Below are 26,990 nucleotides of genomic sequence, written 5' to 3' on the forward strand. Positions count from 1 at the left end.
ATGACCATATGGCAGGTCATCGATTCATCCTTAACGACGACTACTCATCCAAGACGTGTCTGTCTCCCTAAAATGACCACGATCGACGCGCTGGGCGTACAACCGATGTACATTGTATTGGCGTACTACTGTCATGTTCACCATCCCAACTCTCCATTTCTGACATCACTGTGGGGAATACGATGCTGTTATAAATTATATACCGAGCTCTGTCTGTAGGCTAGGCAACACTCAGTACACCAGCTCCAGCATGACTAGACTACTAAGAAATGCGTCGGATTTAATGTAACGAGTAATCAGAAGGATCATTGTTCACTGGATATCATATGCAATGCTATGAGTATGTTCAGCTCGTCTCTCCACAATACATAAGCGATGGTTACACACACATACTAGCTCCTGTTGAGATTCATCCACGAACGTCATTGTGCAACTACTGACGCACGATGTTCATCATCGATGTTTTGTGGTCTTTTCTGCTCGTTTTATCGGTGGGGGAGCCAGTTCTTGAACCTCCCAATCAGCTGAGGATAGTGTCGGTATACCAGTAGTCTGTTTTCGAGTGCCTGTCATCAGCGGCGACGTCGTGGACACTGGCGCTTCGTGAGATTCATCGGAGGCATTGTCACGGTCACGGATTGAAAGAGACGCCATGTTGTGGTGGAGTCTATGGCACGCAGTGTTGTGAGACAAGGAAAGAGATTGATCAAAAGTAGCCGTACCTGGCTTCTCGACTTCGCGCACCGCTCCATATCTTGCATGCTTCCTTGAAGTTAGTCAAGATACCAGCCATATCGTTGTAAAACTAGCAGACAATCAACTTTGATCCCCAAGATTGAGCTCTTGGTAACTAACCTTCAGCCCTTCGTCTAGATTCCGTATAATCTCTCTATAATGAGAATACGCGAGATCAAGAAATTGAAGGGCCTGCTCTCGATCCTTGATAGCAGGGTCTTGTTTCCTAGACTGAATGAATGCATCATTCGTGGACTAGGAGATCGTCAGGGAAATGTTGGAACCAATCATTGATCGAAGTGACCTTGATCGACGAGAGAATCTCCTCTTGTTTTTTCCGCCCCTCTGTCAGACCTTGAATGAACTTGTCGTACTTGGCAAGTTCATTATCAGAAACGTCTTCAAACATGACGGCGCTCATTTCTATCCTATGTTCCAAGTTTGCCGCTGCCGCCAGTACCTTTGGCCGTATGTCGTCGCTTTCCGCTCGTCTTTGAGCACGGACAATAAGGTCGTCTCGAGTACGACGAACATCATCCAAAGATTCTAGCAAGCCACGCAGGGTGCGAGCGTGGATTTGAGTCTGACTAGTTGACACTGCCTTTCCTGTCATTGAGACTGTCGATGACGGCACCAAGGCTTCGAGCTCATCCTATGCACCACAGTCAGTATGTAATCGTGTACAGCTGCGCCTTGTCCGCACCTCGTCGCGAGTAAGCTCGGAAATTTGATCTTCCCATTCCTCCCATTTTCTGCGCACGAGTTCGTCGCTTTCTGCTGCCTGAATAAGAATGGTCCGATACCGTTGTTGTTTTATGACAAGTTCTTGGTTTGCTTCATGAGATGGAGGACGGTTCATTGGCGTCTCTCTGCGTGCAGCTTCGTCCTCAGATGCCTCGCTGTCTAGGATATCCATAGCCTAGAACCAGGTCCATAAGCGATAATCCAAACGTAGATAAAAAAAGAAGATACCTCGTCGAGAATGCCGAGTACATGTCGAGAGAGTCGTTGAACGTCGTCGAGATAGACATCGATCTTCGCAGGCCCCTGCTCTAGACGTATTTCTTCAGCTTTCCTCAAGAGACTTGGAGGTAGCCCGACAGGACGCTCCAAGGCTTCCAACGATGATGGCAAGTTCAAAGATTGAAGGATTCTGCGCGTGATCAATTACGTCAGGAATATGGTAAGGACGCGCGTCTGACTTATCGGCTTCATCGTTCAGATTCTGGGCTGGTTCGACAATTTTCTCTTGAAGCAAATTTTTCTTGTTATCATTGTAGATATCTGGATTGATAAATCAGGACAAGGCATCACATTGTCGCTTAAACTCCACTCACTGATAGCTTCCCGAGCACCCCATCCAAGCATTTCACCAAAGATTATGCTGTCATCGCCGATTATGCTTCTGGGGTCCCGTAGCCCAGGCGGAATGATGCTCTGTACCATAGAGACTTCTTGAATTGCAGGGATACCACAAGGTGCCGGAACATTCTGATGGTATATCAGATCATTGTCTCTTTCAGCACGGGAAAGATCTTTCTGCACAACGTCAAGCAGCGACTGAAACAAGATGTCAAACAGGCGACTAGATAAGGCGCGAGATAAGAATGGACCTTGACATCGCTTATGACTGCTTGAGCGACCCCGGCACGCTTCGCAATGTTAAATGCTTTTTTAGCATCTGCTTCCGCAATCATCAGACGCCGAATTTCGTCACCGTACCTATAACAATTTCAGCGATGAAGGAACGCGTGATCCCTCACCAACCTAGAGGCTTCAAGTTCGTCGACACTTTTCCTATATTGCGATGCTGCATTGAAATGATAATGCTTCGTCTCCAGGTGAGGGACCCAATTCTATTGACCTAGGTCAACACCTAGGATGGAAGCCGTGAGATCATGCTTACAGGCGGTAAGGCACTACGGGCGTCGGCAGCTGCCAGGCGGATCGATAGTAAGGATGTATTATAAAGAGATGAAACTTTGGCTGCCAATTTTGCAATCAGACTATTCTTGTAGTGATCTAAATCACTAGTCAGAACTGTAGGATGTTTGAGGGAAATTATTACCGGCGACGGCATGCTGCCAGACACATTCCTGGGCCTGGGCCAGCATAAGCCATTCCAGACTTTTGACAAAATCTTCGATCAGATCGGAAGGTGTGTTTTCTAAGTCTACAAAAGGACCCAGTTTCGGCAGCGCTGACTCGGACAGGAAGGCCAAAACACCTGCTGCGTTCTTCAGGTGGAGCGTAAGGTAGCTTCCATTTCTCAACCGCTTAACTTGCCTGGTAATAAGCACTTGCACGTTTTAGGCCATCTTGACTGGATCTGTCCTCAGAAGCAGCTAATTGGGAATATAGCGCGGCTATATTGAACAAGACTGAAGCCCGCTCAAACGCAATACTCCTTAGGGTCACAGGGAAGGAGGACGGGCTAGCAAACGCATGTGCGTATGAGAATTCCAAATTGATCTGGGGTTATCAGTACTGCGGAAGAAGAATCATGAGGTTGGCAACTGACGTCGGGCGGTAATTTGGCTAGAATGAATACAAGTTGAGCATGATAGCTGGTTCTGGTTAGATTACTCGGCATATTCGGGTGCTGAACTCACTTTAACGCGAAGTTGATACGGTCAACATGTAATACGCCCCCAGTGCCGATATCCCGCAATGCCTTCCACTGATTGATATCGCCAATATAAGCATCTGGGTGATCTTCCGTGTGATTTTGGATGTAATCGCGTGTGGCAACAGGTATAGGACATGAATATGTCTTCTTAAAAGGAATGGTGAGGTGATTCGGCATATCCGAAAATTTGGTTTGAAGAATAGATGGTCCCTAAGTGTGTCTTATGTCCTCGTGGAGCCGGGCCCTGCGGGTATGAATTAGAAGTCAACGGAATTATAGATAGTGCAACAAGTTTGAGGACAAGGTGCGTGCAAGCCGGGCTCGATCGCAACTGACAAACTTACCCGCGCCAGTTGCTTGTGTTACGGTAGTTCAGCGACAGTGCCACTAGTAGTGAGAACTCGAGAGCACTGCAGGGTCGCGATGAGCACGTGACAAGTACCCTGTTCCATTCTTCCTCCGCTCTCGATTTATATATATATTCTTTCTAGTTCAGTCATTGAGGTAAATATTAAAATATTTATGATCATGAGCTATTGCTAACGTTGATGGGAAAAAAGTGACTATAATCACTACTGGCATAGTGTTATATTTCCCAGTCTATGGCACCAGTGATGGACACTAGTAACAACTGACCAGGGGCCCGAAGCTCAATGTCTACCAGGACTTAGCAGTTGGCCCCTTCCAAACTACCAGTGACTTAGACCTATCTTTACGACCCTGTATGATAACGTTGATAGTAAAATTCAGGCTTAAGCAGCTCCGGCTTCCAACTGGGTTTTTCTGTTTGACGCTCAGGTTTGTGCTTCTAAATCTCTTGAGCTGATATTATTGAAGGTGCGGTCGTATATATTTCGGGCTCTCGAGTTACAACTTCGCTTCCACAATAAGATCGTTGTTACACGTTGGCCTTGCGGGCCAAAAGGCCTGGCTTGATCCAGCGCCTTACGGGACTTATAAGTACTGTGAACGTCCTTCCTAGACTTCAACGCGCTCGTTAACTGCGAACCAAATGTCTCTCCGACATCTTCAACCTGCAAACGTCCCGGGCAAGGCAGCGGTGAAGAAATAGTAAGTATTACTTAGCTGTGTTTTTACTTCACTTGCCCTTGATTTTATTGCCTATCGGCATAATCGGAACGAGTCAGTCGAAGTGCACATCCATGCAAACTTCTGGGCAGTAAACTTCGTCGTTGGTATCCTACAATTATTTCGCGTGGTCAGTTTGTTTTGACCAAGTATACTAGGCTGGGGATAGTGGAGTGTACTAATCTCCAAGTGAGAAACAGAAACCCGACTTCTTCGGACCGAATAATTTTCTTTGTGCGGCTTGAGGGCATTTCGCAACCGTAGACCTTTCTTACGCCCATGCTTTTTGGTTTTCTATCACAATCGCGAGTTAGCAGCGTGCGTTTTACCTACGTTATCTATCATTATCCATAACCGATCCTGGTGATCGGCTTAGTAATTAAGGGGGAACCTTAACCTTACCATACACCTGCCAACTCATCCTAAAAAGGTGAACCTTCCCCGACTCCACGAAGGAGGGGAGGGAACGAAAACAGGGTTCCGGCGGAATATCCTAGTGACTTCACATTTTAAAAGACAGACATCATGCCTACCGTAACTTGCCATCTCACCTGATCATGACCCTCACCCGACTTATTAAAAGTTGCCATTTCAAACATTTCTCAATCCATGAGGTGAGAGAACACCATTGCCTTCACTATCAATACATAATTCGATCGAACACATGCATAGACAACCCATAACGCGTCCCAGCCATGCGGCATTCGTAGTAAGTACTAACGTAGTTAACGTATATAGGAACTAATTTGGCTAAAAGTCAAATCAGTGGGCGCAAAAAAGTCACGCTGAGACTATCCGCTGGGCTCCTGAGCCGGGAACCAGCTGTACTGCAGCGTCAGCGCAGCCAGGGTTCCTTCTGATATGGTCACGAACGACGTCGTCACGAGACGTGAGTCCACATCGCGAGCATCTGAATTGAATGCCCAGATGCCTCGCGATGTGCCTCGTTATACTGCTCATTTTCAGACGTCTGTCCATCGAGCATGAACTCCAGCGGCATTCAATATCCGCGTCGGCAGAGTACACGACACCATGTCGTTCCCGAAGATGAGAGAGGATGTCCATGGGAGAACCTTCGATGAAAATTCCACAGGGAGAACCCTGGGTGTCCCAGCAGCAACGATAGACGACTACCTCAGCATCCGAGTCCCGCGCATTAGCGGCAGCGCTGGGCTCGACGTCTATTATGGCGGAGTCTTGCGGGCTCGTAGATTGGCATGGACAGTCAGGTAAGAAGCATCTGGGAAAAAAATGTTGAATATTGGCCAAGGGTCTACAAGTAAAGAATTCTTACCCGGTAAACATGGCAATGAGATGAGTAGTGAAACAAGAGGATTTGGATAGACAGAACTGATATTGGAGCCCAATTTATATGATATGGAGTGTTGGGACAGCCATTATTAAGCGCGGGCCACACACATGTGTGGACGGAATAACGAGAGGGGATCGATCGCCAGGTGCATGTTTACGGTGGTTGAAGAGATCCGAACCCCATTTGATATTCAAAAAAAGTTCAACAATTTGGGTTTGGGCCGGGTGGCTCATGCTGACATAGTTCTTCAATGGACCTGGGGCTGAACCTAGCGCGATTTCACTCTGATTAAGACAGACTGTCTGATGAAATCTAGAAGGTCACATCAGCCGAACATTTCGGAGGGTACGAAGTGGTACCGCCAACCTAGTATTTATTCGATATCAAGAGCGGGAACAATATTAATGAGTACTGACAAAACTCTGATACGTACTTATGTAATAACGCACCATGGAGCAGTGCATGCAATCATTTACAGGGCGCTACTGCAAGTCGATTTTGGCAGCTAGAACTCCAAGTGTAGAGTCTGCAATCAAGAAACGCCGGAGATCTTTCCTAGCTCCCCTTCCGTAGGATGTCATTGAGTGTACCATTAATGGTTGTTGACCCTAGACTAACAATTATCGTGGTTGATGGCAACCTGGGTGTTCTGGATTCCACAGGATTGACAAACGTCCCTACCTCTAGCAACGGCTTTGTGGCTTCTACCCAATGTCATCGCGTATTTCCATGGCGATAAAGGCAACGCGGCGTCATCGTTGTCCAAGAACCGCCACAATCCATTTCACCCCCCGTGAGTCACAGATGATACCCAACAAGCAAATGTAAAACTGCACCAGAAAGGAATATAAGAACTCTTATCATCTTATCATTATAAATTTCAAAACGGACCATATTAAAGTGCACGCACGGGACCCGCAGGGACACCGCAAAACGTATTCGGGGGATATCGAATTGAAGAAAGGGTTAATATTCGAGAGCGGATAAGTATACGCTTTGTCACAATCGCCCCCATTTGGGAAATCGTCATAGATGTGCAAGGGCCAGCGAGAATGAGTTTGACTCCCAGTGATAGCAAAGAGGTTACCAAACTTGACGTCCCGCGAACACGCCAGCCGCAGCGGGGTTCCATTCGGATACGTGTAACAATCGTTTATTGACCAGGCTCCGCATTTCCCCATTGTGATTGTGATGACACAATGACAACCTGTGGGTTCACTACGCTGGGTGGCGGAGCGGGATGCGCTGAACAGAACCGCCTAGGTATGGTATGCCAGGAGAACCTGGCTATTTTCGTGCATCTCGAGTGACGAGGCGTGGCCGTAATGGAGTTAACCTTGGCAGTCGAGGAATGACATACCATTTTCATGAATCAAGCTCGCTAAGTGTGACAAGCTTACCCCGTGGTCTGATATCAATCATATTAATGCGGCTAATTTTTGGAGTTTGTGTGTTATGATCGCTTACAATTTAACGCGGCCATGAAATTAAGTTTAACGTTGATCAATGCACAACGTTCAATTGAGTGCGGCGGGCTTAAAGACCCGGGTAGTACTACGAAGTCCTGAATCTGTGTAAGGCACTGAAGGCATATTTTGGGTGTAACACAGATCAGTGACAAGACAGATCTATGATGTGAAACGTGTTGTTCTAAATCAGCAAAACGGATATGAAACGGATTGTGAGGATTGTGAATGCACTAACCAGAGAAGGTACCTGGAGGTTGCTCGCACAGGTAAAAGCTTCGCTAGCTCTGTTGACTAGTTTGATTCAACTTTGATACGACGGTTATAGTAATTTCGCGCCACCTGCTAGATATTCTCAGCGTTTCGTTGGTCTTGCCACAGCTGCAGCTGTTGTGTTACGCGCCGCATTGGCGGATATATTGTCTTCTTCGTCATCTCCCTGCATTGCCTTCTTCCTCTGCCTTCATCCTCTGTTCTTTCTTTCTTTCTTTCTTTTGTTGATACCCACAAAATTCGATATCCAACAGGCCCTCTTGTTTTTTTGTTGCCAGGCTGCGCCGGTGCTAGCTTAGGAATCTACAAAATCTCTCCACACCTGTAGGGCAGACTTCAAAGTCTATATAGGTCCTCGCTTCACGATCCAAAGATCAACAGCCTTTTTCTCAACTCATCATGTCTTATGTCGATCAACCGACCTCCCCTGGCGCAGTTATGGGGAGGAGACTCACGAACAGGAATACAAATCGCTATAGTGTTACCGCCCTTTTCAGTATGGCCGCAGAGCAGGATGTTGAGGTGGAGGATGACCTTGCTCGAGGTGTGTCCAAATTATGACTTTCATGTTCTTATTCCGAAGGCCTTGTAACACAGCACAAAAACGCCTTCGTGACCTCAAGGGCAAAATATCCGCCCAGTCCAAGAAAAATTTTGTGCTCGAGCGTGACGTCCGTTACCTTGACTCTCGCATCGCTCTCCTTATTCAGAATCGTATGGCCGCCGATGAGGTCCGTGTTCTGATGCTGTGTTAAATTCTATTTTTCGGCTCACTTATATGGGTTAGCAACGTGAAGTGGAACGGACACTGGAGGAAGTCGATCCAACCGAAGGCCATTACCCTGATGATCGAAAATTACAACAGTACTCCAACCTATTCTTCCTTCTTCAGTCTGAACCCCGTCATATTGCTGCACTATGTCGACTTGTCAGCTTATCAGAGATCGACACTCTCTTGCAGACAGTCATGTTTACGCTATATGGAAACCAATACGAGAGTCGCGAAGAGCATCTCCTTTTAACGATGTTCCAATCAGTCTTGTCCGCGCAGTTTGAGACAGCAACCGAGTTTGGGTCGCTACTGCGTGCTAACACTCCTGTGTCCCGAATGATGACTACTTACACCCGACGAGGTCCTGGGCAAAGTTATCTCAAGGGGGTGCTGGCAGAACGCATCAACAGCTTGATAGAACACAAAGACTTGAACCTTGAAATTAATCCCGTAAAGGTGAGCCATAACTAGTGCCGAGAGGCATGTCGAGATATCTAACGAATACACAGGTGTACGAGCAAATGATAAACCAAATAGAAGAAGAAACAGGTACACTACCGCCCAACCTACCTCGCGGAGTACCCCCAGAGGTCGCCGCCGAGAACGCCGACGTTCAAGCCATCATTGCACCACGGCTTACTATGCTAATGGAAATTGCGAATAGCTTCCTCGTAACCATAATAGAAAGTATGGAAAGTGTGCCGTATGGTATTCGATGGATCTGCAAGCAGATCCGCAGTTTGACCCGGGTCGGTTCGCTTTCATCTTCCTTTCATTCGGCGCTAATCCTCTGGTGTGTCACAGCGAAAGTATCCCGAGGCAACTGATTACGCTATTTGCTCATTGATAGGAGGCTTCTTCTTTCTGCGGTTCATCAATCCTGCTATTGTCACTCCCCAAGCATACATGCTCGTTGAAGGCGTCCCCGCTAAACACCCTCGCCGAACACTGACTCTGGTACGTACCGTATTAGTCCTTCCGTTTTCACGTTCTTAGCTAGTAATTCACCTCATTAGATTGCGAAGATGCTGCAGAACCTTGCGAATAAGCCCTCGTATGCGAAGGAGATCTACATGATCACTCTGAATCCCTTTGTAGAAAATAATAAAGCACGGATCAACCAATTCCTCAACAGTCTTTGCGAGGTCGGAGATTTCTATGACACTCTTGAAGTGCGTTCGAGCATAACTCGTGTCATTCTCATTCATGTCACCTAACGTTGAATCTTAGATGGACCAATACATGGCTCTATCCAAGAAAGACCTCATGATCCACATCACCATGAACGAGCTGTACAACACTCACTCTTTGATTTTACAGCATGTGGAAACTCTCGTAAGCATAACTTATTTGTCCTTCTGCTAGTTTCTGACACGGCTGTGCTCCAGTCCCCAAACGACAAGCAGCATTTACGTATCTTAACTGATGAACTCGGACCCGCTCCGTCACAAGTTCCGCGAAAGGAGAACCGTGCCATAGAGCTGAACCTGTACAGCCGCTGGGAAACGCCTGTACAGGATATCCAAAGTGCTCTGATGGACTCGGTATCAACGAGCGACATGCTGTACATGGAAACCAAGTCTATTCTTGTACAGCTCATACGTTCCATACCCCACGCTGCCGAGAAGCGGCCGTACAATTTGGCTGCGATCGCTGAACGGGCGGCTACGACGAAGGATGCAACGCTTGTGCGCAAAGGCATTAAGGTCAAGGAGATGCTTCGTGAATTGGAAGAGCAAAATATCATCGAGGCGGTAGATGGCTATAAGCTCATGCAAGATGAGGTTGCTGCTGAGCTCGCTCACCTTGGTAATCTACGGGAGAAGGTGGTATTAGAAACGAAGTCGTTGGAAGCGGTCTACAAAACGATCTGCGACCACAATGCTTACCTGCGCTCTCAGCTTGAGCAATACAAGGCGTATCTTCAGAACGTCCGTCTGACTGCGTCGAAAGACAAAGGCAGTACGACTGGAGTGGGTGTCGTCACGGTCGGAGGCAAAGAGAGGAAGCCATCGAAATCAGCGGTTCTTGGTCCGTATCGCTTTACCCATGCGCAACTCGAGAAGGAAGGTATCATCGTGGAGAGTAATGTTCCTGATAACCGGCACGTACTTCCTCAGTCCCCTGTTATACGGTGTTCTGACCTCCTTTCAGTCGACCCAACATCTACTTCAACATAACATCACCTACGCCTGGGACATTCATCATTTCCTTGCACTACAAGGGTCGGGAAAAAGCCATTCTTGAGATGGATCTAAAGATCGACGACCTATTGGAGAAGGTTGGTTCCTCCCTCCAGATTGGCACACTATCAATACTCACTTCGTCAACAGCAAAAAGACAACAAGCACTTACTAGATCTAGAGTACGTTCAGCTGAACGTACCGAAAGTCCTAGCGCTGCTGAAAAAAGTGTTTGCCAAACGGTGACATGATCCTATTCTACCTATCTTTAAGACATTCATCTTTATATGTTCTATTCATTCTTGTGATACCACTGTGACGCTCATTACCTCTAGTCTCTTTTACTCTATGGCCTCCTCCTGTCACTCTTCAATTTCTTTCGGATGTAGATGTATTACTCTGTAGTTATGTGTATGTCTGAATAACTGTTTTTCTACTCTCTAAACGTTTTCGCGAGCTGAACATGTGACATGTAAACAAGCAAGTCATAACGACATGCCGCCCAGGTCTGGTCTGATCTTTTCGCCGTCGTTGTGACAAAGTTCCAACACCCAAGGTTCTTTCCTTAGCCCTTCTTCCTTCTTCTTTCGCACTCAAGTTTTTATAGTGCTCGAATGTTACCCTGGTAGACTCAGGTTCATCGGTCCCTTTGAAGAGCGCATAATGAACCGGTTGGCGAAGGTCGTCCTGCTTCTTGTTCTGAACTTTGCCCTGCAGTTTAAAAATGTTCTCGCGGCTAGCACCTATAATCTTCCAAGTACACCCTTGCAGGATGGACCTGCCTTGCTTGCTGGTCAGGCGTCAAACTCAACCGCACTCAATGCCTTTGGAATCTCGTCGGTATCCATCGCTGGTGATGGGTGAGTCTTTAAACCTCAAATATACACCTTTCTCATCGGACCATCTTGCAGGACATACTATGTTGTTCTCCAGGCTGGTCAAATAAGCTTCCGAGCTGCCCTTGATACAGGTATTATGCGTGCTTCTTTGATAATAAGATTCCGTATGAAAAGCGTGTCGCAGGTTCTGCCGACTTTTGGCTTACTTCCACAGAATGTACTAACAGCACATGTATGTCTGTGCCAAGATACCCTCTCACCTATGCCAGTCCCACTTTCGTGTCCATCAATAATAACGAGACCGCTTTCGCCGTTAACTATGCTGATGGGACTGGTATGTGCGATAATCCACTCAATCCACTCCGATGCTCACGGTGTAACAAGGTGCATCCGGGTTCGTTGCCAGAGAAACTGTAGAAGTTGCAAACGTGACGGTTGCAAATCAGGCATTTGGTAAGGCTAGACTTCCGACTCAAAACGCTCCACGTTAACATCTCGGCAGGCGTTGTAACAAGTTCTAATATTACGCTGGTCAGCGAGGTCAGCGGTATTCTCGGCTTAGGATTCTCACGACAGTCAGAAATATCCGCGAGGGCTGCAAGCGGTATGTTAGTTGGGCAGCGTTGTGAGCGCCAACCTCACGGATCGGGTCCGTTCTAGCCACGCCATTTTTTTCGACCTTGGCTCAGCAAGGCATACTGGACTATCCGATTTTTGGATTGAGTCTTACGAGGAATGCAACCGGAACGTTTACCCTCGGTGAGTCTCTACCGAGTGCCTGGTTTACGATACTCATGTCTTCGTGTTGAAAAGGAGCCATTGATGTATCTGTCGTGCAAAACGTTAGCCAGGTTATATGGAACGAGGTCGTATCATTCTCTCCGGTCGGTACACAGACCAATACATCTGGCTACTTCTATTGGGCGATTCGTATGAGCAGTTTTGCGGTAAGGCTCTTGATCTTGCCATTATAGCGTGAGATGATACTTACTTTTTTTTTGCAAGGTCAATGGAACTCAATATACTCCTCAACCGACCTATCCTGGCCCAAATGACAATTCATCGATTGCTCTTTTGGACGTGTAAGTAATCAACGACTTATACATGTGCGCGCTTAACTCTCCACAGCGGCACTACAGGACTATATGGCCCATATCAAGATGTCAGTTCCTGATTTTTCCATCGACCGACTAATCTTCATATTCTTCTAGGTAATACGATTGTACAGTTCGTTTCCCAGTAGCCGCCTAGTTGACGAGAGTAAGTCATGATGTTATTTTGGATACTACCAGAGTTGATAAAGCAATGATGATGAAGGTGGCCAATGGGCCGTACCTTGCGACTCTTCAGCAATCATATCCTTCAGCTTTGGGTGACTAGTGGTTGATTAAATAACCCGTTTCATCTGCTAAAACCTTTCTTCCAGGGACGGAGCTACGTTTGTGTTGGAACCTACCGATTACATTATTGGCCCAGCTGAGGGGAATCCGGACCTCTGTTTGTCTTGGCCTAAAGCTGCACCTCCCAGTACCGATGGAGTTGACTGGTTGTTAGGTACATTAGTCGGTTTACTGTCGTGTCGCTCCATATTCTTAACCGCTTCGCTCGTCCAGGAACCCCGTTTTTGCGAACTGTCTACTCAATATGGAGGTATGTTGAACTTCTTGGAATCTTTCCACACAATATTCATCAGTTTTTTTATGTAGTTATGGAATTGACTACCAGGAGCCCCCGATGATTGGGTTATATCCCTACAACAACGCCTCAGCACCTGTACAGCCTTTTTCAGTTGTCGAATCCTCCCTTTCATCCGAGTCTGCGACAGTTGCTACCACTCTACCCAATTTCGTCCTCTCTACACCCACTTACACGACGCCGCCGTACGCATTTAACACGTCAGTTCCAGCCGTCTATGGCGAGATTGTGCAATCTGAGCTCGCGACGAGCACGTATAGCCCCCTCATAGGGACACTTGCCGTTAACGCCACCGCCCTCCCTCAGGTGACTGGTGCATATACACTATTTGTTACGAATTCGAACGGTGCAGTGGTGACATCGACATATCACATCTCGCAACCGTTAGTAACTTTAGGCGTTCCCCCTGGGTGGAATAGTGCTGCCTCTCGGAGCATTTCGGGAGTAGGACTAGCTATCTCGATACTGATCACTCTGGTTGCTGGCACATGGATCATATAAGGACTACTTTCATACAATATATCATTTTTTTGGTGACTTCCTAGCTTTGTATCATACCATTCACTGACTATTTTGTTCATTACATCTTGTTGAACACAACATACTACTTGTCATCTTACCTCGAACTTTGTCCGTTGTAGATCACACATCATTCTATAGTGTCACAACAGATACTGGCACAATTGGGTATACTGGTGTTGTAGTCCACGTCCGATGCTCACGAAACTCTGTTCACCCAGAGAGAATATCCCCTAAGGGTGCTGCAGGCAGAACAGGCTAGGTGTTCTGGCTCGTTGGCTCTGATGACACAATCAAATTAATTCCATCAACCTGAACCTCATCTCGAAGAAGACGTACAAGGTACACACAAGACAGTTCCAGCCATCCGGCTGATCTTCTGTCCTGTCAGGTCTGGAAGCACTAGAAATCCGTGATTTCTTAGCGACAGATATCTCTTCGTCTACCACACGCCGATGCTTGCCAGGCTGGGTCGATGAACCGGGCTGCGCATCTGTCGATACAGCAGCATCGGGACGTTCAATTTTGTGGATGTTGCATGAATCAAATTCGATTTCTCCAGGAAGTCTAAAGTCGTCTGAAAAATCATATCTGGCTGCTTTCATTTCGTCGAGCTCTTGTCCGCCGACGGATTCGAGCATGGTTCTTCGACGGTCTTGATCTGTTTCTAGTGGTTCAGCCTCGTATTCAGATTCTGAACCTGTTGTAATTTCACTCTTCAAACGCGAAGAGGATGCTGACGCTGAAGAGACGGATGTGACTAAAGCGGAAAGTGAATCGCCTGACGAAACGAGGGGAAGACAAAACCAACTTTTGTGCGTCTCCATACGTCTCTCGGCAGCAAGCGCACGTTCTTCCCGGGCACGTTTACTAACCAACCATGATCCATGAGCCCTCGCTATTTGAAAGACGAATCACATACCTTCCAGCTTTCTTCCTAAATCCAGTGCCGGCTTCTCGCCAATGATGCCATCGTTCAGTGCCTTTCCACTCGAGCCAAATGCGTTAGCGTTGGTAATCCTGGAGCCGGCCTTGCGTTTCTTTTCAGATTGAGCACCTGTGTGCACAGAAGGTCCACTAAATTTAGCAGTTCTTTTACGTCGTTGGTAAGAGGCAGGTCGGGCACGTGAGTGAGCACCACCACACTGTTTGCACTATCTGAGCATAGATGAGAAAGACGGAGGATGACTGACCATGTATTCAGGAAGGTCTTCCGTTTCAATACCTTGGCCGGCTATTTTCGCGGAATCTGCTAATCTGGTCCCGGAAGACCAATAGCCTGGGGAATTGTGAGGTGTATGTGAGCAAAGCTTGGTTGTGGTGCGTACCATCACCATAATATCCCCTGTTTTGTAGGGCACGGACGTCATTGCGTAGCTGCCGCCAGAGGGCTTGGAAAGCAGGTCCGTGATTCATATGCTGTATCGCGTGTTAGGGCGTCGAATAGTTACTAAACTGTATAACTGACCTTTATGTGGGCGAGCTAACGCGACAAACGCGTCCAGTGTCAATTGGCAACTTGTCACACGAATCAATAGGAAGACTCACTTCGTGGCACAATGTACTCAAGAGCCAGTGAACTGGTACAAATGAACCGCTAGCAGACTTCAAAACCAGTTCTGCATGAACGCCTCAGTAGAGCTCTCTAATGTCGTTCCGGGGCAGTGTGCGTACCGATCGTCTCTCCATTGTTCCAGTTCCGTCCCGCGAACACTCTGTTATACTCGTACTAGACAGTCTCAACGTAGTAGACCCAACCCAGGGACCCTAGAATAGATACGTACCTCTTCCAAGCTGTTTACGGTGAAACCGTGAGCCTTCATGAGAGGCTTCACCTGGGCGCTCAGCGCCCGCATAAGTTGCCGAGCATCATCCTCGAGAGTGGCATCGACCATAGGCAGAACGGAGATGAAATTGACGTGCGGGTTCGGGTTAGCCTCGCGTTCGTTGATGCGGATGTGGACCATGACTTGTTTGATTCTCAAGGTGCGAGATGTACTTGCCAATGAAATGGATAAACATCAAAAGGAGGTGCCACTTAGTATAAGGTAGGAGTCGGTAGTAGTAGTATACATAATAAATACAACGGTTCTCATCATGACCACCATGACTTTACCCAGCTGACTACATCCTCTATCAGTCCGCTGCCACTGGCTTCTGACTCCTTCGTGCTCTGCTGCTCTTCCTTGCGAAGCTCTTCCTGGAGCTCAACACGAACAGCAACAAGCCTATTCAGTTCTCGAAGGCTGTTTAGGCGCTCCAGTTCCTGAACATTTGCATTTTCCTCTTCCAGTTGACGCAATCGCTGTTCCTTCTGTTCCTGTTCGATGGCCAGCTTTTCCCTATCTTTTCTCTCCGTCTCCAGCTGTTCTTTCAAGGCATCTACAATCTGTCCTTGTTCATGATACTTTTCTTCTATTGCGTTGATCCGGGCCTCGAGCCTCTCCTTGGCTGCCCTGAACTCTGCCTCTAGCCGCTCGTTTTCGCATCGCAACTTCAGGATCTGCTCGTGCTTGGTCTGGATCTCCTCCTTAAGTTCCTCTCTCGTTTCATGGTCCTTATCTCGAATTGCTGCCTCCATATCCTTGCGCAACTGAGCCACTACCTCTTCGTGGCGCTCTCGTTGTTCATTCAGGACCCGCGTCAGCTCAGATCCCGCTGAGGTCTGCACAATATTTTTGTGCTCGTTCACGAGCTCCTTTTGAATGAGAAGCGTGGCTGGTTGGTTATGAATCAGGTATCGTAGGATGCAGTGCGTCGACTCTTGCGTGCCTTCATGCCTCAACATCCGCGCACCCTTGTCGAGAATTCCTTTGAAGAAATTATTCTCTAGCTCCTTTTCCCTCATCTCTCCAAGGTCAGAAGCGACTTGACTCCACATGTTTGTCACGATCAACACGTTTCGCAGAGTGGACTCCCCACAGAGCTCTCGGAACATCTTGAAATTCCGTTTGTTTGTTCCTCCCATCCGGAAATCTGATATGCGGTGCATGTATACAATGCCAGCAAGTTTGGCACCATGCTCATATCTGTATTATTTGGATCAGAACGAGAAAAAGTATGACAACGAAGACAGACGTCTGCGAGAGGTATGCTCCTATCATCGCTAAGATGTCCGTATCGCTGCGGCTAGTATCGTCGAAGCCGGGAGTGTCGATCAATGTCACTTCCCGGCCGTTGAGTTTGAAGGGCTTCGTTGCTTGCACCTCGCTGGTGCAACTCTCGAGACTTCTTCCAATTGCGAAGTCAGATCCGCTGGCTTCATTGATGACTGAGAGTAGTCGATCAGTGGTTTCTTTGGACAAATTTTCACTGTTGGTGACACACATGTCGTCTTGCCACTTCCAGAGGATCCCATGATACTGCAAATATGAGACTGAGCGGAAGAAATCCTCAGGAAACGGTCGATGCATACGCTATTCTGATACTCAATGCTCCAGTCATGATCAATGTGCAGGAAGAGGACAGAGGACGATATATTGCGCGTTCAAGACAACGAACGCCCTTGTTTGACTAATATTGTAGATCCTAAGACACGGTCCTCGTTGAATCCACGTTGTAGACACCACATCACGTGCTAGTACGGAGGTGGGTGATGAGGCCTAGGCCTGAGGGAACATGGAATCAAGGCCTGAGGCCTGAGCGCTTATGCATAACTTATTGTGCTCGAGTCTTCTGGCTCTCGTGAGTGCTGAGCTTTCCGAATTCCAGACTCAGTATACAGCTGTATGTAACTTAAATGATGAGTGTGTGTTCGATCGTAAGTACTTTGTTGTGATCTGTTGCTAGTATTACTTTCGCCGTAACTTATCCGCTGCACACAGTTCGCACCGCGAGTTCGAGTTCACTGGCAGATTCGCTAGTCAAGAGTGAGTCAGGCCTTTGTATTATATCTGTGACGACAGTTATTCCTGTGTGCTAATGCGATAGATATATAGCTACAGCCATACAATGATGCCATCTCTCATATCCGATGTTTCAGGTTGTAGTCGCCAGCCTGAGAATGAATGGTGCGAGTCTGATACGGAGGCCTATGTGCGCTCCTCAAGACCAGTCCCTAGCCGTCGGTCTTGCCACAGGCCATATTGTGGATCAGCCTTCTTAATTTGGTGGCAGGCCAATCTTTTGGTCTGGCATGCTATCTTTGGCCCGCCAGGATAACGTTGACACCATTCCCGTCTGGCATGCGCGATGTTTAAACGTGTCTGGTTGGTCTCTAAGTCTTCTACGGGCCCAACCACAGCATTCTACCGGACCGGTTTTCGCACATTACATTTGCTGTGAAGTTTCGTTTGCCTACTGGCCAGGCATAGGCGAGCGCTTAGCCATAGCTGATACCGCAAGAAACCTGATGTCGCCAATCTCTGTTGAGAGTCAGACGACGGCCCATTCCCCTGTACTGCAACCGCTACCACGTATCGGCGGAGGTATGATCACAATTGCGCGCCTGTCTTAAATCCAAGGAGCCAGGTCGAACGGGTGGCCAAATTACCGTGATCATCCAAAAAGTCACACATATGCCTCGTAACTTACGCTAATCAGTTTCAGAGGCATGTCACAGAAGGTTTGGTTTTCATTTGCCTTCACTCAATGCTCACATTGTTAGCAGCAAGCCAGCCACCGCACATAGCTGCTCGCATAGTGCGTGGCTTAATATCTTGTACATGCCATCCACCTTCTTTCTATGCGAAGTATAAAATACCTGGTGCGCATTGCAGTCACTCACAAGGCATCTGCGGAAGTCTCGTCCCCCAAAAACTAATACTCTCTGTTCTACCCTTTTAGCTTTCAAGGTTACCAAGGTGAGAGATGGCTTTTGCCTTGCTGATTTGTTACAACAACTTTTGCTAAAACGGTTATTGATACAGTCTTGATCGTTCGATACAATGTGCCGCATTCCTGGTAGACCGACTTCATTTATTCGAGGGGGCGTGAAGAACTCAAGTACTACTCGCAGAGCCGTGCACTGTGAGCAAACGCCCATTCACACTTTTCTATCTGTTTTGTTAAAAGGTCACTCATGTCACGCAGAATCACTCGAAGTCTAACTTGAAGGGGACATTCTTGCCATTCTATATGTAACCACTACTAGCATGCATCACATCGAGATTATGATCGCTATAATAAATACATGCCTCGTTTCTTGAACATGTACATGTACTCTATATATTTAGCAATTTGTAGGATGATGTTATGAAAACTTTCAAGGTCATCTTTGTTTCGATGGTAAGCCTATGAACTATTTCTATCTTTCACGAGAGAGTCAGCGCTATTAGAGATGGCATGCGATGACTCATAGATCTGGTCATCGCCGGCATAGAGAGGGGTTATTTAAGGTAATAGCCCCTATCAGGTACACCAAGCGCTCGCTGTCGACGTCGACTTGCGAGAATGAATTGAATATCACGTATGAGTATCTAACCTTGAAACCTGTGCACGTAGCTCTCGATTCAGAGAAATCAATGAAACAACCATTGCGTCAAATTCCCCCGGAAGCCCCTTTAAATTACTCCTTATAATGCGGGTCGATGGAAGGAACACACCTTCGTCCACGACCACGAACAAGCACTACTTTAAAAAACGATAGCATCAGAAAAAACTTGCATCCCCGCACCTAGAATTTGTTGAGGTCGCCCGACACAATGCCTGGCCAGATAATTAGCCAGCCTAACCCTCCCCCGGGCCCCTCTAATCTCCCCGAGTCGATTCGCGACAACGCTGTCACGGTTGAACTTAACGCGAGCAATTTACTTACGACGCCCGAGCTTCATGCGATTCAGAAGTTCAGGCGAGCAGCCCACTACATTGCCGCTGGTATGTCAGTACCCTCAGCGCGTAAAATCTATTAAATGACTTCGATAGCGATGATTTTTTTAAAGGATAATATCCTACTTGAGCGCCCGTTAACTTTTGATGACATTAAACCGAGGCTTCTTGGTCATTGGGGCACTTGCCCCGGTCTGGTCTTGGTATATGCGCACCTCAACAGGATCATTAAGAAGACCGGTATTGACTCCTTGCTCGTGGTCGGCCCAGGTGAGTCAATTTTTGTTTACCTTATTTTCAGCCGCAACACATGATGATGCAACGCGCATGCACGCTACACATCATCATGCATCATGATTCAAATATTCACCCATATATTCATGCATCACGTGATTGTCAAGACAGTTGTTAACTCTCTTTCAGGTCATGGAGCACCTGCCATCTTGGCGTCCTTATGGCTCGAGGACTCTTTATCTCCCTTCTGGGAGCATTACACGCGTGATCGCTCCGGCTTAACAAGGCTCATCACAAAATTCAGTGCGCCTGGAGGTTTCCCAAGGTTCGCCAATTTGAACATTCTGGTGCTGTTCTGTCTTATTATCTCACCATCGTATGCCAGCCATATCAATGCCGAAACCCCGGGATCCATTCATGAGGGTGGTGAACTCGGCTACGCTCTCAGTGTCGCGTTTGGTGCTGTTATGGACAATCCTCATCTTGTTGTTACCTGTGTTGTCGGTGATGGCGAGGCCGAAACCGGTCCGACCGCCACTGCCTGGCATGGGTACAAGTACATCGATCCCCAAGAATCTGGCGCGGTTCTCCCTATTGTGCATCTGAATGGGTTCAAGATCTCCGAACGTACCATTTACGGATGCATGGACGACAAAGAGCTCATAGCCCTGTTCAGGTCTGGAGTAGACTGCGACGTGTATTCTTCAAGTCTGACGTATCCATTTCAGCGGTTACGGTTATCAGGTCCGCATTGTCAGTGACTTGGAACATATTGATCAGGATTTGGCCGCGTCTATGAAGTGGGCACTCGATGAAATCTCCTGTATTCAAAGCGCGGCTCGCGCCAATACGCCTATTTTCAAGCCGCGCTGGCCTGTCTTGATCCTCCGCACCCCAAAGGGTTGGACCTGTCCAAAGATGATGCATAACGAGTTCATCGAGGGGTCATTCCGCTCACACCAAGTGCCACTTCCACAGGCCAAGACGTCACAGGAGGAGCTTCAAGCCCTACAGGGTTGGCTTCAAAGCTATGGTCCTCATGAGCTTTTCGCTACCAAAGGCAGCAGAGGGGTGGTGGAGGGTGCACCTACTGAAGAGCTGCTAAGCATCGTTCCTGACAGGAAGGATAAAAAGCTTGGTTGCAGGAAGGAAGCACACGCCGCCTTCCAGCCCATTAAAGTTCCAGATTGGACCGATTTTGGGGTTCAAAAGGGATCGCAAGAAAGTTGCATGATCGTAGTCGGAACGTTGTTGAGGGATACGATTGATAAGTATGTTTTTCAATTATGTGTCTAGTTCTTATTCATTCTCTTCTAGGAACCCAAAAACCTTCCGGATTTTCTCTCCTGATGAACTCGTGTCTAACAAGCTAGACGGCGTGTTTAAAATCACCGGACGCAATCTACAGTGGGACGAAAATTCATGTGACAACGGCGGGCGCGTCATCGAAATATTGTCTGAGCATACCTGCCAAGGCATGTTACAAGGGTACACGCTTACTGGTAGGACTGCGCTCTTTCCGAGCTATGAGGCTTTCCTTGGCATTGTACACACCATGATGGTGCAGTATAGCAAGTTCACGAAGATGGTCCGTTGATACTCTAGATGGGCCAATTAATGCAGCTCATATCTTCCTTCCCAGGCCCATGAGACTGTTTGGAGGCACGATGTTGGTTCCGTTAATTATCTGGAGACATCTACGTGGGCACGTCAGGACCATAATGGCTTTTCTCATCAGAACCCGTCTTTCATCGGTGCCGTCCTTAATTTGAAGCCGGCGCTGGCTCGCGTGTACCTGCCGCCTGATGCAAATTGCTTCTTGTCCACGGTGTCCCATTGCTTGAGGGCGAAGAACTACGTGAACTTGATGGTTGGTAGCAAGCACCTCACGCCCGTCTGGCTGAGCCCTGAAGAAGCGAACAAGGTGAGGTGATCCCTCCTATTTTTTGCTCATATTTCGCTCAATGTCAGACAGCACTGCGTTGCGGGCTCGTCTATATGGAAATTTGCAAGCGTTGACGATGGCTTGAATCCGGATGTGTGAGGATTTTCCTTTTGTAGTGGTGGAACTTGAGCTGATTTGAGGTAACCAGCGTCCTCGTTGGTATCGGTGTCGAAGTGACATTCGAAGTTATAGCGGCTGCTGCACTCCTTCGCAAGATGGCTCCTACTTTGCGAGTGCGCGTTGTCAACGTCACCGACCTCATGATTCTCGGGCCCCATGGCAGCCACCCGCATGCCTTGAGCGCCGATGATTTCGACACACTTTTTACCAAGGACAAGAATATCATTATCAACTACCATGGCTACCCCATCGAAGTGAAAGGTTTGCTATTTGGTAGACCTGCCGTGGACAGAACCACCATCGAGGGGTATCGTGAGGAGGGAACGACGACCTCACCATTCGATGTGCGTCATTCGCAAGAATCAGTTACCCCTAATTTTGACCATGATTTGCACAGATGATGCTTTGCAATCATACGTCCAGGTATCACGTTGCCGCAGCCGCCATCCGTGCTGGTGCTCGATTCAATGCGAATTTTTCAAAGGATCCAGAGGCTGAGGCGAACGCCCTCATGGACATGGCCAAAGAAGACACAAAGTATATTTTTGCTCACGGAATGGGTGAGTAACCTAGCGGTTAATCTTTCTCGTACCCACATCTGATTGTGCATATTCAGATCCTGAAGGCACATTTGACACTCCCAAATTTGATTAGAGACAACGCTCGACATGAGTTTTCACTGGTCCCCTATGTATTGTAGCGAAGAGTTTGATGTTAGCTGTATTTTTGAATTTTGTATCATTAGCCCATGCGTATTGCATATTTGTAGCCATTACGTGATGAGACCAGCAAAAAGCGACAGGCCTGGGACTCGAACCCAGAATCTCTAGCGATCACTAACCGGAAACTAGCGCGTTACCATTACGCCAACCCGCCATGCTTGCTCCAGGACCTTGACATTCATTACAGCGCGACCCGAAATTACCACGCCACAGCTTTGGTCTGACTGTTGCACTGAAACTGAATTGCTCCTTAGAATTGCACCTTTGCAATCTTCTCAGTTCCAACTGTTTTTGACTGAGACATCATGTCATTTTTTGGAACTAACACGGCAACGACAGCACCAGCGGCGCCTGCAGAAAAGGATATCGAAGTTCCGGAGACACCGACTGACTCCATCTCTTCCTTAGCTTTCTCCCCTGCAGCGGACTATCTAGCTGTAGGAAGCTGGGACAACAATGTAGGTGTTTTTAGACATTATCTGGCCTCGGTTTGACGCGTAATCGATACATCGATAGGTGCGTTTGTATGAAGTTGGCGCTGGAGGGCAGACTCAAGGCAAGGCCATGTTCGGCCACCAAGGACCTGTGTTGAGCGTGTGTTGGAACAAGGTGCGTTCGTACTTTCTTTGGTTTCACCTGACATGGCTGAATCGTTTCTTTGGCCTCTAGGAGGGTAACAAAGTTATTTCGGGGGGTGCGGACAATGCCGCACGCATGTTTGATATCACGAATGGACAATCACAGCAAGTGGCACAGCATGATGCCCCTGTGAAGGTCGTAAAATGGATAGAGACGCCACAAGGTGGCATTCTGGCCACTGGCAGTTGGGATAAGACCGTCAAAGTAAGCTTCTTGTAATCCTCGTAACATGTACATGTGTCTCATAACTTGCGTTATCGTTCACCACCATAGTATTGGGATATGCGCTCGCCAACTCCCGTTGCCACCGTTCAACTACCTGAGCGCTGCTACAGCATGGATGTGCAATATCCGCTCATGGTAGTTGCTACAGCCGAACGCAATATCCAGATTTTCAATCTCACAAACCCAAACACAGCATATAAGGTATGTCCACGAGGTTCACTTGATGTCCTCACATGACCTATATATGTCATTTAGACCATCACTTCCCCGCTCAAATGGCAAACGCGCGTTGTCTCATGCTTCACCAACTCCGCTAGCAGCGGGTTTGCTGTGGGTAGTGTGGAAGGTCGTGTGGCCATCCAGTACGTAATTTTATCAGATGATTGGTCTTCAGGCGCTCATCATCTCATAGATACGTCGAAGAAAAAGACAGCTCGTACGGGTATTTCATAGTTCCGCTTATGCCTTCATTCACGTGCTGTACAGGAACAATTTTTCATTCAAGTGCCATCGAAAAGACCAGACACCGAACGCCAAGGACCAGTCCCTCGTGTACGCCGTCAATGACATATCCTTCCATCCTGTGCACGGAACCTTCTCTACTTGCGGTAAGCCTCGAGGCTTTTAGTTCCATGTGACTGGTCTGATTTGGACGACCCAGGCTCTGATGGAACTATCCACTTCTGGGACAAAGACGCCCGCACACGACTAAAAAGTATACCCACTCTAATTACCGGCTGTTTACGATTGTACTGATCATACTTTTCTAGCTTTCGAAGCAGCCCCTGGGCCGATCAGTGCTACTACATTCAATCGAAACGGCACGATCTTTGCATACGCTGTCTCGTATGACTGGTCTAAAGGCCACAGCGGGATGACGCCAGGACATCCCAACAAACTCATGTTACATGCTTGCAAGGACGATGAGGTCAAGAGGCGGCCAAAGAAGTAGGCGAGATTGAGGCGTCGGGACAGTCTTTGAGTTGCTTTTGAGTAGTACGCTATCTACATCCACATGTCGATGTCTCGATGTTGCATTAATAGAGTGGCAGTTATGTTTCTCTTCTAAACGAAGACACCGATACTATTTTCAATGAAAAGCAAGAAAGCAGTATGTAGAAACGTATTAACTTCAGCGAGTAGTAGTAGTCACTGGGCAAGGGTGCGCGACAGTCTATAATTGGATGATAAATAGGTTCACCGCGATCATCGTCATCATCGTTTTTATGACTGTTTCTTGATTTCCGGCATGGGATAAAGGGACGACTCGGGCTGGCGGTACGAACCACCGACACGATCTGCCCACGTAAAGTACTGAGCGTGGGGACAAGAGGCATTAGGGGACAACCACGAGAAAAGCATAAACGATATTGCGTACCTGACCGTAGTTGACCGTAAAGTAAAGATGGTGGAGTGTGTGATGAGCGGGTCCATTTATCACCTTTTCGAGGGCATGTCCCGTGACCATATCGGAATCATGAATCTGGTGTCGTTGACCTCAGAGCGGTCCATGTGAGTAATGCAAAGCACGTACGAGAATAGTCCACAGATTGACCAAAACGTAGAGACCAAGGTATAACCATCGGTGAAGAGGGAATATAAATATAAAGATGTAATATGGGAGAGATTGGAGGTAGCCGTCTACGGGGTGGAAGGCATGAGACGCAAAGGGGGTCGGAACTACCAAAATATTTAAACGCAAGAAGACAGGATGCAGAGCAAAGCAACATACTTATCCACTTGTGGTGAGGCTTATGGAATGTTTTATATATACTCGGGTGATGCAACAGTCGGTGGGTCCAGTAAACTCCGTAGTCGGTGAAAAGCAAGAAGCTAATGATAAATGTTGAGTATATGTTACGGTTGGAAGAGAAAGCACTGACAATGGTACCGATAGGGCAAAGTAAGCCCAACCGTAATCTTCTACATTATCGTAAAGTTTTGAGTAACCCATTACTTCTGCTTGGAACCAAGGCAGAGTGAGAAGGGTCATTACGGGAAAGGCTCGTAGACTGCATTGTATCTCTTGTTTGACCTGGTTCTCTAGGAAGCGTGGATGGCGCGTCATCTCATGATTGAAAATGAATTTGTATGAGAGCCACGCGAACAGGAAATAGAGGAAGTGAATGCCCAAGAGGGTGATTACACTTAGAGAAATAATTTGTCTAGGGATGTAATCACGAGCCCAGGCAGACTGCTGAAGATACATGATTGACGTGAAGTTTGCAGAGGCGGAAAGGGAGGCACATGACGGTTGAACTAGGTGATCGTTGACAGGTAGCAGCCACGCCCATACTTTGTCGAGGAGATAGTCATCTGCGAGGTGGAGAACAAGATCCATGGCGACTATAAATCAAAAGACTGACGCTTGAAAGTCACTTGAACTAACCAGCAGGTACATAGAACAAATTGACAACGTTCCGGTCAACTCTTTTATATATGACATGCTCATCGAACCACTTTTCTGACCGACGGCATGACAAATATCTACAACTTTCGCCCAATGAGCTGGTCATTGAATATTGAACGCTCGGCTTGGGATAGTTCAGGGATTGGTTATGGCCTCGAGTTTTTTTTGGAAAAGATGGACTAGGGCCCATCTGTAAAACACGAGTGATGAGTGCCCTGTTACTGTTCCGACATAGATCGGTGTAACATGGTCACTGGTCAGACCGCCGACCGCGCATAACATGTCGGAAATTTCTATTCTGGGTTAGTATAGCTTAAAATGGATTCCTCAATTTGCCGGCGGCATTTTGTGACGTTGACTATTTAGCGGATAAGGCTCGAAGACAACAGCACAAATAGAAGAGAGAGTTCAAACGAGTGACAGGATCAAAGTCTCCCATTCGGGGGTTCAAACAACTCTGCCCTAACTCTACGACTAGCTACAATATTTAAGGTCTACAGAGACAGCTATATAGGCACATATGTATAGTCATCGTAGCACTATATAGAGCTATATAGCACTATATAACCTCAAGCCGCACTACAGGACTTATGACTGTGCTACAGGCACCTACAGGATGCTACAGGAGTTACTAGTGATGTGCAAAGCCCGGCCTCAAGCCCTGGGCCGGGCCTGACCGGGCTTATTTAGGCCGAGCCCAGCCGGGCCTTGAGGGCAGCCTCATAGGGCTCCAGGCTCAGCCTCCAGTATTTCAAGCCAGACGGGCCTTCAGGCCATGGCTTTGATCTTTGTACGGCAAACACCAGACAACTACATAGTTTATTTCTACCCAGGTCTTCATCGCCTAAAAAATCAATTCGAGCCCACTTAACTCCAGAATCTGCAGATGGTGGCCCCACACGTCTATTCTGATCATGACGAAGCACCTGCGCAACGTCCTAAATGGGTTGTGATGCCATCAGCCAAGGTAATCAGCACAGATAACACTGCTGACCTCGAACTGCATTCCCACAGAAAGGCTCACGGTGCTGCCAATGCTGTACCCCAAGTTCCGACCCTCATTACCAACTTTGACAAGGATGAGAGTGATCTCAAGTTGATTCGCAGCAAACCCAGATGGCTCACAAAAGGTAATTAATTTTCTGAGTTTTTCAAGTACTAACTCAACTGTTTGAATTATCACAGCCAAGAAATGAGCCCGTGCTGCTGACAACAGCAATGTGTCCACAGGGGCTGAACCGGATGCTGTCCTGAATGAGGCAGGCCCATCCGCTACTATCAGTAAGTCATAACTTACCGCATGTGATGCTGACAATCTTACAAGTACTTGTGCAGTCAATGCACCACAGGTTGCTCCAACTTCCGACGACCTTGATGCAGATGGCTTTCTGAAGGACCTGGAGGTTAACGAGCCTGA

General features: G+C 47.5%; 9 protein-coding genes and 1 non-coding gene across 10 annotated transcripts; 4 read left to right on the forward strand and 6 right to left on the reverse strand.

The window, feature by feature from the left end:
- Positions 1 to 453: 453 nt before the first annotated feature.
- Positions 454 to 3,541, reverse strand: HD556DRAFT_1226259 (BRO1-like domain-containing protein; the record flags this gene model as incomplete). The annotated part of the gene is made up of 15 exons (XM_041297071.1): positions 454 to 667; positions 723 to 805; positions 856 to 990; positions 1,040 to 1,387; positions 1,439 to 1,654; positions 1,708 to 1,888; positions 1,938 to 2,019; positions 2,073 to 2,295; positions 2,349 to 2,457; positions 2,503 to 2,591; positions 2,642 to 2,757; positions 2,804 to 2,965; positions 3,018 to 3,207; positions 3,257 to 3,302; positions 3,348 to 3,541. 15 exons carry the CDS (start codon positions 3,539 to 3,541, stop codon positions 454 to 456), a joined length of 2,388 nt encoding a protein of 795 aa, XP_041166666.1.
- A 1,575-nt stretch (positions 3,542 to 5,116) lies between these two features.
- On the reverse strand, positions 5,117 to 6,066 carry HD556DRAFT_501339 (uncharacterized protein). Its single transcript, XM_041310794.1, has 2 exons — positions 5,748 to 6,066; positions 5,117 to 5,693 (listed from the first exon to the last, which is right to left on the reverse strand). The coding sequence occupies exons 1-2, from the start codon at positions 5,756 to 5,758 to the stop codon at positions 5,234 to 5,236; spliced, it is 471 nt and encodes a 156-aa protein (XP_041166667.1). The 5' UTR covers positions 5,759 to 6,066; the 3' UTR covers positions 5,117 to 5,233.
- Positions 6,067 to 7,547: 1,481 nt separating this feature from the next.
- On the forward strand, positions 7,548 to 10,920 carry HD556DRAFT_1328132 (ras GTPase-activating protein). The gene is made up of 9 exons (XM_041301606.1): positions 7,548 to 8,048; positions 8,102 to 8,235; positions 8,292 to 8,732; positions 8,786 to 9,025; positions 9,081 to 9,233; positions 9,293 to 9,448; positions 9,507 to 9,611; positions 9,665 to 10,380; positions 10,431 to 10,920. The coding sequence occupies exons 1-9, from the start codon at positions 7,904 to 7,906 to the stop codon at positions 10,708 to 10,710; spliced, it is 2,370 nt and encodes a 789-aa protein (XP_041166668.1). The 5' UTR covers positions 7,548 to 7,903; the 3' UTR covers positions 10,711 to 10,920.
- Positions 10,921 to 11,122: 202 nt separating this feature from the next.
- Positions 11,123 to 13,494, forward strand: HD556DRAFT_1429152 (acid protease; the record flags this gene model as incomplete). Its single annotated transcript, XM_041304790.1, has 14 exons — positions 11,123 to 11,319; positions 11,371 to 11,429; positions 11,483 to 11,632; positions 11,683 to 11,751; positions 11,801 to 11,902; positions 11,959 to 12,057; positions 12,112 to 12,245; positions 12,304 to 12,380; positions 12,427 to 12,460; positions 12,510 to 12,558; positions 12,616 to 12,670; positions 12,725 to 12,852; positions 12,912 to 12,948; positions 13,005 to 13,494. The coding sequence occupies 14 exons, from the start codon at positions 11,123 to 11,125 to the stop codon at positions 13,492 to 13,494; spliced, it is 1,680 nt and encodes a 559-aa protein (XP_041166669.1).
- A 217-nt stretch (positions 13,495 to 13,711) lies between these two features.
- Positions 13,712 to 15,479, reverse strand: HD556DRAFT_1523506 (WLM domain-containing protein; the record flags this gene model as incomplete). Its single annotated transcript, XM_041309218.1, has 10 exons — positions 13,712 to 13,793; positions 13,852 to 14,272; positions 14,324 to 14,365; positions 14,435 to 14,666; positions 14,706 to 14,791; positions 14,841 to 14,931; positions 14,981 to 14,995; positions 15,061 to 15,131; positions 15,187 to 15,241; positions 15,297 to 15,479. The coding sequence occupies 10 exons, from the start codon at positions 15,477 to 15,479 to the stop codon at positions 13,712 to 13,714; spliced, it is 1,278 nt and encodes a 425-aa protein (XP_041166670.1).
- Positions 15,480 to 15,607: 128 nt separating this feature from the next.
- On the reverse strand, positions 15,608 to 16,956 carry HD556DRAFT_1437216 (P-loop containing nucleoside triphosphate hydrolase protein; the record flags this gene model as incomplete). Its single annotated transcript, XM_041305665.1, has 4 exons — positions 15,608 to 16,541; positions 16,591 to 16,783; positions 16,840 to 16,874; positions 16,928 to 16,956. 4 exons carry the CDS (start codon positions 16,954 to 16,956, stop codon positions 15,608 to 15,610), a joined length of 1,191 nt encoding a protein of 396 aa, XP_041166671.1.
- A 2,198-nt stretch (positions 16,957 to 19,154) lies between these two features.
- Positions 19,155 to 22,361, forward strand: HD556DRAFT_1516940 (XFP N-terminal domain-containing protein; the record flags this gene model as incomplete). The annotated part of the gene is made up of 11 exons (XM_041309084.1): positions 19,155 to 19,326; positions 19,375 to 19,548; positions 19,702 to 19,837; positions 19,898 to 20,188; positions 20,241 to 20,783; positions 20,830 to 21,100; positions 21,155 to 21,436; positions 21,488 to 21,552; positions 21,606 to 21,921; positions 21,975 to 22,137; positions 22,194 to 22,361. 11 exons carry the CDS (start codon positions 19,155 to 19,157, stop codon positions 22,229 to 22,231), a joined length of 2,451 nt encoding a protein of 816 aa, XP_041166672.1. The 3' UTR covers positions 22,232 to 22,361.
- Positions 22,362 to 22,373: 12 nt separating this feature from the next.
- On the reverse strand, positions 22,374 to 22,453 carry HD556DRAFT_t18. The gene has a single exon. It is a non-coding gene; the product is annotated as a tRNA-Arg (tRNA).
- Positions 22,454 to 22,461: 8 nt separating this feature from the next.
- HD556DRAFT_501484 (WD40-repeat-containing domain protein) lies at positions 22,462 to 24,165 on the forward strand. Its single transcript, XM_041310795.1, has 9 exons — positions 22,462 to 22,757; positions 22,816 to 22,908; positions 22,969 to 23,142; positions 23,212 to 23,364; positions 23,419 to 23,525; positions 23,576 to 23,599; positions 23,650 to 23,771; positions 23,825 to 23,878; positions 23,934 to 24,165. The coding sequence occupies exons 1-9, from the start codon at positions 22,605 to 22,607 to the stop codon at positions 24,113 to 24,115; spliced, it is 1,062 nt and encodes a 353-aa protein (XP_041166673.1). The 5' UTR covers positions 22,462 to 22,604; the 3' UTR covers positions 24,116 to 24,165.
- A 222-nt stretch (positions 24,166 to 24,387) lies between these two features.
- Positions 24,388 to 25,504, reverse strand: HD556DRAFT_1437219 (C5-sterol desaturase; the record flags this gene model as incomplete). Its single annotated transcript, XM_041305666.1, has 5 exons — positions 24,388 to 24,477; positions 24,542 to 24,646; positions 24,698 to 24,843; positions 24,896 to 24,996; positions 25,047 to 25,504. The coding sequence occupies 5 exons, from the start codon at positions 25,502 to 25,504 to the stop codon at positions 24,388 to 24,390; spliced, it is 900 nt and encodes a 299-aa protein (XP_041166674.1).
- Positions 25,505 to 26,990: the final 1,486 nt, after the last annotated feature.

The sequence above is a fragment of the Suillus plorans genome (genome assembly GCF_016647745.1).
Source record: "Suillus plorans strain S12 chromosome Unknown HD556scaffold_3, whole genome shotgun sequence".
NCBI classification, from domain to species: Eukaryota; Fungi; Basidiomycota; class Agaricomycetes; order Boletales; family Suillaceae; genus Suillus; species Suillus plorans.